The sequence below is a fragment of the Lissotriton helveticus genome, chromosome 5_1 (assembly GCF_964261635.1).
Source record: "Lissotriton helveticus chromosome 5_1, aLisHel1.1, whole genome shotgun sequence".
NCBI classification, from domain to species: domain Eukaryota; kingdom Metazoa; phylum Chordata; class Amphibia; order Caudata; family Salamandridae; genus Lissotriton; species Lissotriton helveticus.
In genome coordinates, this window is record NC_136065.1 from 1,676,021,101 (window position 1) to 1,676,034,659 (window position 13,559).

Here is a 13,559-nt window from a genome sequence, read left to right on the forward strand (position 1 = left end):
GCCCAGATCTCTGTACTGGGGTGAATGTATGACATTGTTCTGCATTCCGTCCATCAACTGTTGTTTTTTAATAGTGGCAGTGGTTGCTGATGCATTGTCCGGTGTCCCTTGTCCCCCAAGAGCAATTGGGGACACGTGGCTGCCTTGTGCCAGGTATGGGTGAGGGCTCTAGGCGGGCACAGGCCACACCATCTAATACTGCCCACTTCTGCCAGGTACCCAAACCTACCTAAAGCCTCACCAGCAAGCCCCACTGCTCCCACATAGCCGAGATATGGAATTGGAGGGTGAGGGGGATGGCAGAAGGCAAAATACAGGAAACACATGTTGAGTTGTAAGCTGATTACAGCGTGGTTAGGGCCATCCCAGATGTCAAGTGCACTTACCACTGTGCACTGACAACTCAGATGAGGCTAGGGAAAAGGTAGGTTCCAGAAAACCTTAGAGTTATGGAGGCAGATGTAGAAGAGTAAGATAACAACAAGCCACTCATCGTGGATACTAGCCCAGCCCCAGTGGAGACTGATGTTACCTCATCCCAACTTCCAGGGGGGATGCGGCAGTGGCACCACAGATCCAACCAACGCCAGCTGCCATATTTGCAAAGTCCCACCAGCGACCTACATCCACAACCACCTCAGTAGAAGTAGGTACTGCAGAGAGTCAAACAGCCTACTTACCTTCAGTTCAACCGACATTGGCAGTGGCACCAGCATCAGAAAGTCGAGCTCCCCAGTTTGGGACTTCTTTTTGGTTAGCCAGAAGGAGGCGAACATTGCAGTATGCTCCCTTTTTGGAGCAAGTGTTGGTCGGGGTAAGCGTGGCACAAATTATCGTATCGGGGCAAAACAACCCATTTGAAAAAGCACCATAAGATCCGTTGGGAGACGCACCTTAGCGCTAAAAAACTGCAAGTGTTGTTAGTGAAGGGAGTGAAAGCCAACTGAATAGGGAATCCGAATCCGATCCGATCAAGGTGGAAGGTGAAGAAGAGGAAGACATCTTCATTATACAAAGCAGCCCTCTTCCCCAGCAGTGCAGTAGTTTTGCCCACATCAGCAACATCGCAATGGCACAAGACTCTGGGCGAGACACCAAAGCAACAGAGGACAGTGACTGCCCTGCAGAAAATCACATTGAGCCTACCACCGCCTGCTCTCAAGAAGTCATCTGTATCAGTGGTATCAGGAAAGGAAAACATTCAGGCTACTAATCTTGCCATGTTTAGGCCAGAGGGGAAGTTTGAACGCAACCACCCAATGGCACGTTTGAACCATGCCAAGCTGGGTAAAATATTAGCGCTGCACCTCCTTCCTTTATCTTTTGTTGAAGAGGTGGGTTTTCTTGAATTTGTGGCAGCCATCTGCCAGAAATGGAAGGTTCCCAGATGGTCCATTTTGCCAGAGGTGCTGTTCCAGGGCTACATCACGATGTGCTTGAATTGATTGGACAAGCTTTGCAGTAGAAGCTGTCCACAGTATCCACCTGACAACAGACATGTGGACCAGTTGCCAAGAGACTGATTACATGTGCATCACTGCACACTGGATCTCTTTTGTAGGGCTAGAGAAAAAATATCTGCTGGTGTAGGCACTGCTATTTTTAATGCCACTCAGCAGCATGCGACAGTAGCGATGTTTGCAAAGGAGAAACCCCATACAGCTGCAAACCTTTTGGAAGACTTTACCAACAAGGTCTTTGAATGGCTGCGACCAAGAGGGCTTAACATTGGATTTGATGCCACTGACAATGGCAGTAATATAGTTATGGCCATGGCCGATGGTGGTTATTTCAGGGTCCTACGTTTGGCGCACTGCATCAACATAATTTTACAGCACTTTCTCAAAAAAGACCAAGAAAGCAATTTACTGTCCACCTGCAGAAGAATCTGCACTCATTTCAGCCATTCATTTATAGCCCCGAAACAGCTGAGGGTCATTCAGCGTGATAATAGAATGCCTGTTATAGCACTCATATCAGAGGTGCCAACATGCTGGAAGTCCACTTATTGCATGCTTGAACGTCTGTTTGAGCAGTACAGACCTATCAATGAATATGTCATGCAAAGAGGGGATGCAACTGTGAAAGGCATGATTATTGAGATGGACAAATTGGGCCTAGTCAAATGCCTGACAGAGATGATGCTTCCTTTTGAGGTGTTCACGCAGAAAGTCAGCAAAGAGGAATTTTCCGTGTCTCTCAAAGTTGGGCCTTGCTGTACTAATAAAAACATTGTTTTGTACTTCTGCATACCTCTCCCACATGATAGAAGCCTACTCTCACTGGCTCAGCTGCGAAGGTAGGCAAAGTGACCTTGATGCAAGATAGTGTGTGCTCAGTTTCAGATTAAAAACTTTTCACTCTGTACTGTCATTGTGTAACTGGTCCCGACTGGAAAGTTCCAGTCTGGGTGTGTTTTTTGGGTGTTGAAAATGCATATTATGTTTTACCAAGTGCTCTGAAGTCAGTCCCCTCTGCAGCAATCCAAGGGGCTGCTCAGACTGGACTCTGCTCAAGCGCAAACTAATAAATGACTTGGTTTGTATTCTCTACTGTCTGACCGACTCTTGATTTGTTTGGAAGGCTGAGCCGTGGTCGTGAGGGACCCGGGTGACCCTAATTGGGTCCCTTCCTTCAGTTGGCGCCCGAACAGGAACTCCGTCGGGCTGACCCAACCTCGCTCACAGACGGGTGGGGAGGAACGGGCTACTTCGGGTTCGGATTAGCAGATCGGGGATCCCTGCACGATAGAGCCCACTACTTGCAGCTGCCCCGCCTGTCTGATTGGGCAGTGCCTCGGCCAGTGGTCATGCCAGCTCAAGTCCTTAAAGGCAAAACCCTTGGATCTGACCGTTTGGTCCGAAGAGTCGGCAGTAGAGAATAAATTTGTTCGATCTGTGTGCACCAGGTGAGTTTGTCTTGGTTCTTTGTGAATATGGTGCCATTTTGAATAATCTTTGCTATGGTTTGAGGACCATTTTAATTGAACTTGGTGGGTCTGAGGACTGATTTGGACACTCTGCCAGGCAACATAATGGATTTGGCTTACTTTTGAAAATGCCTGGGATTTGTCCGGCTTTTGGTTTTGTGGTGTCGACTTTGATTTGTCTCTTTGGTACAGTCTTAGGACTGTTTTTGGATCAAGCGCTTGAATTTGTTTGGGCTCTTTGTGAGCATGGTACCACTTTGGGTTGCCAACAAGTCTTGAGAGCAGCAACAGGCGTCGAAAGCGATAAAGGAGCAACATTGGGACCAGCAAGGTCTAAGCGACTCAAAACAAGAAGAAGAGTCAGAGCAGGCCCAAGCAAGCAGGGGAGCCCACTGAGCAGGAGAAGACACTCAAGAGGACCCACAGGCCAAAAGCACAGGAGCTGCAAGAGGACCTTGAGCAGCTCATCAAAGATGAAGGCCCATGGTGCAGAGGATGCGGTGAGGACAATGATCTTGGCAGGAAGAGATGCTGGAGGCTGGAGCTTCTCACAACCTGAAGATCACTGGAGTATAGAGCCAACAAGCCTTGGAAATGGCAAGTCAAAGCAGTGCACAGGGGTTCGGGCCCAGCGACCCCAACGAGGGATACTGGCCTCAAAATTGCAGAGAGAACAGGTCAGGCCTCGAGGAAGTTAAAGAACAACCACTGGTGTTGCTGAGCCTTTCGAAGTCCGTGGGAAGCCAGGAACAGTAAACCTCTCAGCCTCATAGCAGTGCCGGCAAATGTGGGGGAGTGATTACTTCACTCAAAGAGAGATTACTTCAGGTGTCCTTGATCTTTGATGCCCACAGGTCTTTTGAAGATCCTTGAAGAGGCACAGGCACAGATGACCACGAAGACTTGCAAAACAGTGAACAAGGGACAGAAGGAGTTGTTTGTGATGCAGTTTCAGTTCCAGGCGAAGTCCAAGTGTCCAGACGGTCAAACAGTGATGTGATTTCAGGCTTGAGTCTTGTCGAACAATGAGTCTGAGGACCCACCCAGAGGTATGCACTTTCATACCCAGGAAAGGAATTAGGATGACTCAGGGGTCCTTCCCAGAGGAGAGGCTGGACAGAGGGGAGGATGCTCCCATGTCCTTTGCCTTGTTTTGCACCAGAGCAGGAGCCAAGGGCTCCCAAAACTGGTTCCAACTGGAGTATGCAAGGAGTACACCAAATGTGCCCTTCGTTGCAGTCTGGTGGCTCTGGCAAGAACCCCCACCCTAGCCAAACACACTAAGTCCTGTCTGGGAGGTGGTCACACCTCCCTGTGACAGAAAACATATTGTTTTACCTTCCCCTGCTCGTGCTCAGCACAGCAGCAGGAAGGCAGAATCGTGTCTGGGGTAGGAAGCAGCACTTGCTTGCTGGCGGACCCTGAAGGCTGTTACCAGGAGTACTGGGGGCTTCCCGGAGGAGCCCCCCAGCACATGGAATCATACCTTCAACACCAGTAATGGTGTTAGGGTATGATACTAACATGTTTGATATGACAAACATGCCCCGGTTCGGCACAGTCACCATATAGTTAGTCGTTGCGTAATGACGGATGTCCACTATATGGATCAAAATGGCTGACAGCACTTACAAACCCTGGACAACCGACTCCGGGGTTTGTAGGGTTGTCCTTCTCAATCAGGGTCACCCTCACACTTTTAATCAAGCACCCTGCCCTCAGGACTGAAGAGCTTGCAATAGGGGTGACTTATAGGTTTTAAGTGCAGTGACCTCGGATATAACTTATATCTGTTGTAAGTGGTGCTAGCACCAACTTACACAGGCTGCAATGGCAAGCGTGTAGTCACGGTTTGAGTGGTGTCTCATAGGTGGCATAATGCATGCTGCTGCCCATGGGAGACTCCTGGTGTACCTATGCCTTGGGTACCTCAATATCATATACTAGGTACTTAGAAGGGTACACCAGTAGCCAACTGGGAAGTATCAAAGTCCATAACAAATTTAGGGAGAAAGCACAACCGCTGGGGTCCTGATTAGCAGGATCCCAGTCAAAATAGTCATAAAACAGAATAACACCATGAAAAAGTTGGGGTAACCATGAAAGCAGATCCTACTTTTCTACAGACGGGAACCATCAATGGGCTTGTCTATCAAATTAGCCTGGACATTGCCCAAGAAGCCACAACAATTTCTAAGCCAGGCACAGATGACGCAGAAGACTGGCAGGATGCAAGACTAGCGAATCAGTCGTGTCAAGCCCACACCTGATGGTGAATTTTGCAGTATCTTCCCATCCTTAACTGCCTGGGAGCGTATAGCTGGGACTACTCCTGGAACTTGTGGCAGCACTTGCGCAACTATGTCCCAAAGAGAATGTGAGAACCGGCTCAATAAGCATGCAGTATGCACGACTGCAATGCCAGGCTGTAGGAAGAAACATCATCTTCCCAAGTGATTCCAACCTCTTGGATTCTCTGGCAGGGCAGAAGGGAACACGCCCTGGGAGGTAGAAGCCTGCAGCCACCATGTTTCAGGGGTGGGGTGCTGGCTGAGGAACTTTGGATTGCCCTGAGCAGGGCGATAGCGTGTGAAATTGTCCTATTCACAGAAGCCCCTGTGCTATGCTTGGACCACGTTCAGAGTAGTACATCAGTAAATGCCTCATTGAAGGGCAACAAGGGTTCAGAGGAAGAAGCCACGGCTGAAGCACTTTAGTCAGGAGATTACTCCTTACCTGCACAGAGGGCATCTCCAGTCCAAGAACCTCAGCTGCCTTCCTTACCACCATGGCATAAGAAACCCCATCCGCCGTACCCACAATCGGTGGAGAGAGCAGTCCACTGTCTTCCTCATGTTCCTCATCTGCTCTGCATTCATATCCTGGGTTCTAAAGGGTCCATATATCCCTCTGAGTCCTCTTCCATGCCTGAAATGTCATGAAAATGCTCAGGCAACAACATAGAACCCCAGGGTTCTACCGGCACCGATCCGACTCCATGTCTTTTGGGATAAGGATGGGGCTGGAGCTGCCGGTGGCCCTGAAGGCACCAACTATGTGTCTGATGCCGGGGAAGGTCGCGTTGGCCCGACCAGCTTCATTCCTGATCCGGAATTGGATCCCTAAGGCGCAACCGGTGCTGTGTCTGAAGCTGACTGAGTTGAATCAGATGGGCCACCTCCTGACCCCGGGGCCCAAAGGGTCACCAGAGGGGTTGGCCCACTCAAATACTCAGCGCATGGCCTCGTAAAACTCTTTCATTTGAGCAGGGGTCACTCCAGCTCCCAGGAAAAGGAGGGAGGCACAAAGTTGACCCTGGCTCCGTCTCCGCAGAACCATGCCTAGAGTGTTGGTGCTCCTTACCTCTCTCGTCAATGGATTACAGCTGAGGTGATGATTAAGTCTGCTTACACTGCTTCTTCTTTTGCCTCTACCTTGAGTGTCCTGAAGATCTCTAGTGGGAGAAAAAGGACTAGGTGCTCTGGGAGCGATCCCGCGACCTCCTCTTCTTCGATCGGGACGGGGATCTCCGCAGAGTCTCGCTGGATGGTGTCGACTGCCAGGCCACAAGGAGCTTCATAGCATGCTCCAGCAAGGCCTTTGGAGCCATGGCCCGCCAGTTTGAACACGATTGTAAGTCATGGTTGCACTCGAGACACCAAATGACGACAACGTGGGGATCAGTAACCTATTTGGCACGATGACAGGTGCCATCGGTTTAAAACCGGTCTTCCTCAAAGACATCCCTTGACACACGATGGAAAAAATCTTGAAGTTGACAAGAAGTAGAAAAAAACTGTCAAAAAGCGACAGAGGGGTAGCTCTTCCTGGATCGGTGCTTAACTGGTGCAGCAGAAAAGAACTGGAGTCTGGGTGGCTCCTATATAGGTGACGGCGATGTCATAACCGATTCTAAAGACGCCGACTACATTGCATGGAGCTGAATGGAGCCACCCGACAGCACATGCACGGGGTATTGCTCGAGCAAAAGTCTCCAGATCCAACCTGATGCCTGGGAAATTCTAAGGAAAGAAATCTGCAGCTAGAAGTCTCTTTCAGATGGAAAGATTATTCTCCTGATATTACCTCTTATACCTAGGACAGTGAGACATTACACAATTTGGCCATCAGGTGCACTCTGTGCTTTCCTCTTAATAGAACCAGGGATGTGCATTTTACTGACCAGCTATTTGTGACTTCTAGAAATAATGCTATCCCAGTGATTGCTGAGGAACCAACAACAGATAGATAATGTCATAAATTACTCACTGCTAGAACCTGTATTTAACATGCAATATAGTGGAAGGGTGATGGTAGATAAACTATTTGTCTTACGCAGTGTTGTAAGGAAAGTGGTCTTTCATATGGTGCGGTTGTTCAAACTCACTGTGTATTAAACTCACAAAGCCATTCTGGGTCCAGTCAGATTCGTTTGAAAAACCTTAGCTCTACCCTGTGTAACTGTGGCTCTGAGCAGTCGTGCTTTACGAAAGTAACAAGAGTAAAGCATTTAGAAGTGTCCAGAAATATGAACTTTTTGATGCAAGGGATACAGGATGCTGAACAAGTGACGGGGGACTTCCTGGCACCACTTCTCGGTCCACGAACATAGTGGGGTAACTTTGGTAACAATGCTCATTGTCGCTCGAAGGTTGGGTGAAGTCCAACCAAAAAACAGTTACCACTGGTTACTAGCCTCTACTAGCAAAACCATTGATCTCTTAAACTGGTGGTAGCTTTCTTGCTTGGTGAACAAACTGCACTCTGACAACTCTCTTGGGTCCTGAAGGCTCAGGTACGACTTTTGAGGGTTGGGGCTCAGTCTCCCAGGCTGCACTTTGGTGGTCAGTGGCAATCAGGCGTTATTGGCTACCAATTCACCAAGGCAGCTCCTTCAGCTTTTTTCGCTTTGTTACAGGAAGTCAGCCAACTGACTCTTGGAGTCGCTTCTTCTGTCTGGGGCTCGGGATGACTTCTCTTCAAACAAAGTTGAGGCGCTCTCCTCGCTTTGCTAACCCAAGGAGCAGCAGATGCTCTCCAGCCTCTCCTTTGCTGGGTCCAGGGAATTGCAGGGCAGTTCTTCTTGTGTCCGCACTCCAGAACATTCGTAATCTGAGGTCTAGGTGACACTTTTATGGCCAGTTTTTGTGCTTGGGGTATGCAGCAACTACTAGCCAATGGGCTAAAAGGTCCTCTCCCGCCTAGTGACGATTTCCAGTAAAGATTGGCATCTAGCTAGCCCAGAATGCACACTTCTGCCCACTCCCAAAATGACAGAACGTTTCCCTTGGCATATGGTGATCCCTGGTCCATCTCAGAGGTGTGGCTACTTAGGGACTACAGGTCCATGGAAAAATCAGTTTGGCTGCAACTTCCACCTCTCTGTCCCCATTGCCAGTCTGTCTGCAAAACCAAAAGAGCAGCCCCTTTTGAGTGTGTCCATCATTTGCCTTTTAATGGCAGATACGCCTTTAAAGCTCTCCTTTTGAGCTCACACCACGTGGGGCCTTCCTGCCAGGAAGAGGTCACACCTGCAACAAAAAGTGACGCACCGGCGGCGTAAAAGTGACGCACAGCCTCATAAATGAGGCCCATGGGACTTGCCCATGTGAAAGTACACATTGCTGGAGTTGCGTCACTTTTGTGACACACTCCAGCAATGCGTCACTTTTGCGCCTACAGATACGTCAGAAATACTGACGTATCTGTAACTCCTTGCGACATGATGCGTCATATTATAAATATGACGCATCAATCATGATGCAAGGAGGGTGCAGTGAGAAGTGACGCATTGCTGTTTTCACGCAGCGATGCATCACTTTTCATAAAGGAAGCCCCATATCTCTAAAGGGTTTGGTCAAGACTTGGCATAACTCTCATTCGATCAAGACTCGGTCTGGAGAAAGGAGCCCTAATTTTTTTTAATTGAAAGAACACTATTGAGTTTATATAGCACTTGTTCGTAGGAGGCCATTAAAACAAAATTCTCGTAGCCACATATCTGTCGTTGGGACCGTTGTAGACTTCCAGAAGTGGATGATACATATTTAAGAGGCAGCAACTGTGGTCGCAAACCCGTACCTTGGGCCATATTACCAAGGTGAAGTATCGCCGCTTTTTCGGCGAATTGTGCCGAGAAAGCGGCGATACTTCTAGCGCCCTATTAACAAGGGCATGCTAACGCCTGCCTCAAGCCCACTTTGCATGTCAGCGAGAAACATCGCTAATGACATGCAAAGTGGGCATTCCCACGTCCAACCACATGTAAAATGTGGTTGGAGGTGGTAACACCCTATTACCAAGGCAGGCGTTGGGAGAAGGAGACCTGCGATAAACTTGTTTATCGCAGGTCTCCCAACGCCTGCTCTGATCAGGTGTTAGGCATTGATAACATGGGGGTGTGGATTATAAAGCTGAATCCACCCCCCCCTTATTATCAAGGCACACATTAGCGCGTGACAACAACGCTTGTTTTCACGCGCTAATGTTCCCTATCGCCGGCTATCGCCGGATTTAATATCGCCTACGTGTTGCGCGTTGATAATGATGCGCTAACACGGCGATAAAATCTGGCGATAGGGAAATGTGCGATGTGCGTTTTTTAACGCACATCTTGGTAATATGGCCCCTTGTTTGTTAAGTGTGGCGTATTTATTCTTAAGACTCCAATTTAAAATGCAATGATTTACAGAGATGGCATCCTTTTTCAAGACTTTATTGATGTCAAAATGCTGTACACGCTGCTGGAAAAGGAGAGATGTTGGCGCTTCATTTCCACAAAGAAATACTGCACAGTAAACAATAAGTATATGTACACCCATATACATATATATACACACACAAAAACAGATGCCTTAGTTAGAGGCATATTTGAATGCGGTTGTTTGATTGTTTATGCGTGCTGTAAGCATTACTGGCACAAGTAGCAAAGAATAAAATGGGCAAGGACTGTATCTTTCTAACATTCATCTTGGTTTCTTGAAGGTCTAGTAAGCAGCGAACAGGTCCATGCTGAAAGGGAAAGAAGCAATCCTCCAAAATGCGGAACAAAGGCTGAGACCATTCACTCTCCCTGAGACACATAGGAGAAATGTTAAAACCCCTGTTGTGGAATGCAATAAGAATACACTTTAGAGACCCTGTAAAATGTAAGTTTCTCTGATTTTGAGCCTTCATCTTCTTTCTGCCAACTGCCCTTCTATATGAGTCTAGGTAAGAGACACCTCTGCACAAGTGGTCTGAGAATGTGTCAAATACAGGATAGATATTTGGACCAGCTTTTGAATGGTGAGCCAGACTAGGGGTGAACTACATTGACATAAGGTTCTGAAATGCTACTAGTCTTCTCATCACATAATTTTCTTTCTTCTATATATATTTTTTGCCAAATTCTACCTATAGGTCAGTGATGACGTTTCTGACCTAAGGCTATCTGATCTCCTACCAAGTCTTAAGGTAAGGCCAGCACCGTTATCTAGAAATATTTTGTGAACATCATGTAAAGTGACAGCTTAAATGCATTGTAATGAGAATGGATTGAAGCCAAAACATATCTAACCCTTCTCTTAAGTGTGCTGAGTAGCGCAAGAGAGTGAAGAATAACAAAATGACTAAGAAACTGAGTGGCTGATACTGACTGGCAATCCCGGATTACTATGATTTGTATGGTGGTACTGCAAAGAAAATGGACACTGCTTAACTAGTGCAATGCAATCCTCTGGGAACCTCTGTCTGCAGAGAACGTTTCAGAATCATATTATTTTAGGAAGGATTTGATGGTAGAGACTACTGAGTTCTATGGTTGAAAACTGGATGTCAATAAAGGCAGAGGAGAGAAGGTGATATTTCATGCTGTGAGAGTGAAGGCACCTTCCAATACTAAGAGACAAGGGATGGATTCTAGGAATTTAAGATCTGCAATGGAAGCACATTACAGCCCTTAATGACAGTGAGAAAATCCCAGAGCCTCCAGTTCTGGGCTGGGAGAAACATTCCGTTTTTAGAGTCATGGGAGAGTTTGAGGTACTCAAGAATGCAACAAGACCTGAGAATATGAAGATGAATTAATTCTGTGATCTTGATATATGGAATAGATAGCAACCTATAATCAAAGAGGCACAGAAGCCAGATTTTGAGCTGAAACATCTGAAACACTGTGGACAGCAGTTTCTATCACATAAGGTGGATAGGAGATGCTTAAACCCTCATATCAGAAGAGAGCTAAAGACTTTATGGAGATCTCTAACTGTCCTGGCGACATATCCTTATGCTTAGCCATTGTGGCACAGCTTAGTTTCCCCCTGTATTCTCCTCTCACCAAGGATACGAGTTTACGTCAAGAGTTCTCTTTGCAGCTCAGCCTTCTTCTGTATTCTCTCCTATCCCTGCGCAGTGGATCTGTATGTGCAATCCGTATAAACCCTCAAACAATTTACTAACCCTTTATATGGGCAACTGACACTTACCTGATAATCTGTAATGAGGAATCCCTGAAGGTGCTGAACAGGAAAGAATAATCACCAGCGATCAAGATTTTGCACATTCACTTCAATTAAAGTTTATATATCTAACATCTAACCATGGACTTCTCTGACAACTCAGCCATCCTCTGAGGTATTGCCAAATTCTGCATTGTGAGACTTTGGCTGCAATTGATCTCTCTACCAACAGTTCCACTTTGTTTTACAGTCACCTCTTCCTTGCGCAGGCAGCTTGTATTTATGACAAGACTCTCCTCCCTTAGCTCAGCATTTTTTTACACTATCCTTTTTCCTGTCCAGGGGCATATATTCTTAAAAGATTTCGCCTCTCACAGCTCCACTTAATTTTGCCATCTCCTGTTTCCATATATAAGAAATTTCTTCTGCAACAGGACTTACTTCTGACTGGTAAACTTTACATCGTTGACTCCTATTTGCAGCTATTGCGGACTATTTCTGTTACAGGTCTCACTCATTCCTTTACTTTCTTTTTGCATCTTCCCTTTTCCGTCTCTAGGCACCATAAATCTGTAACAAGTCTTGATCTTACCTAAGCTCAGATATCATGTCCTGTCTCTGTTTTCCTTATATGGAAGCTCAAATGTTTAACATGTCTATCTTTACTTAGCTCTGATTTCCTGATTATATTTTCACTCCTTTGGAATCCTACATCTGCAACAGATCTGTTCTCTCACTGCTTCTCTCTCGTTTGTCGGCTCTTTCTCTGGGGACTTATATTTGTAGAAGATTCCTTATCTGCCTGCTACATTTTCATGTGTAGTCTCCCTTTTTTTGCTCAGTGAAATTATGATTGTAACAGATGTATCTGCTCCTACTCAGTTTTCTTTATTAGTCTCCATTTTCCTACTCTCCTCTCATTTCCCAACTTTCATTTATGGTCTCCTCTTTCCTCGCCTTACAGTTTATGTCTGTAATAGGTCTCTTTCAACACAGGTCAACATTCTCGATAGAACACTCAGTCTCTGCAGCAACAGTTTATATCTCTAACAGCTTTCCTTATATCACTCCTTTGCCAGCATTGTTGAACCCATTTAGTCTTTATGTTTTGGCCAGCAGGACCCTTTCAGAGCACAATCTTCTTCCCCGGTCTGCAAACTATATCATTAATGTGCAGCAGGTTTTTAAGCAGGAGAAAAGTAACAAAAAGCATGTGGAGTAGAAGAATATTGTCCTGAAGCATTGCCTCTATCATTTGCAGACAGCACATGTTGCTACTGTCTTTATGGAGCACCAGCACTACAGTGCCCCTTGAGATAGGTTCTCTCTGGTCCAAAAACGCAAGAATCAATTAGTCCAGTTTCAGAAATTGTTGCATTGGTGTCCAGCCTATAATGGTAGTTCTGTTCATCTGAGAAGGTTTAGAGATAGATGGAGACAAATGAATATTCACAAGAAGTGTGTCTTTCCTGCAACAGAAGCTGATAGGCACATGCCACGGGATCCCATTCTCTGTTGTGCAAGGGCTGCAGAAACACTTCCTCGTCGTGGTGATCACCCAGCCTTGTGTGCCTGTGGTGAGCCTTCGCCAGAACAGTGCTAGCAAACAAGAGTAATACACTTCCATCAAACACCGTGTTTTCTAGGCTGGAGACTGTGGACTTTTTCTGGGCCTCAGTGGTTCTCCTGAAAGAAGAAAAGGATAGGTACTTAGTTGAGCGATTTTTAGAATCTGTACAGTAGACTAATAAGAGCAATCTTCCATCAAAACCACACTCAGTGGCAGCTTTCTGGCCTTTTTTACATTCTGCACTATCTTTTGAATCTACTTTTCCACTGCCTGCATTTTTGCACCATAACCAGTACCATCTGCAATTTATCTGACAGCTCTGAAATATAGGTATCCTAGTTCTGCACTGCAGAATCAGTGACATGCTTAGTCCTACCATGCCCGGAAAAAAGAGTGCACTGCAATAAACAGGAGAATTAAAACATAATTCTCTGGACCATCTCCCTTTTGATTCCAAGACATCAAGTCATAATAATAATATAATGCATGCAGGTTGAATACGCTCTACAGCGCATCAATTTGAATGGGTTCTATGTGACGTCATGCAGTTTGAGTATGTTTTAATGACACTGGCTATGCATGGAGGTCACATCTTCCCTCAGCCACTTAAGTCCAGCTTGTG

The 13,559-nt window shown here is 46.4% G+C and overlaps 1 protein-coding gene across 1 annotated transcript in view; it reads right to left on the reverse strand.

Annotated features, from left to right (window-relative positions):
- Positions 1-9,628: 9,628 nt before the first annotated feature.
- CARMIL3 (capping protein regulator and myosin 1 linker 3) overlaps positions 9,629-13,559 on the reverse strand; it is a 1,019,681-nt gene continuing 1,015,750 nt past the window's right edge. Inside the window, exon 41 of the mRNA XM_078644900.1 lies at positions 9,629-13,053. Within this exon, the coding sequence (XP_078501026.1) occupies positions 13,010-13,053 (44 nt within the window). The 3' untranslated portion in view covers positions 9,629-13,009. The remainder of the gene's footprint in view (positions 13,054-13,559) is intronic.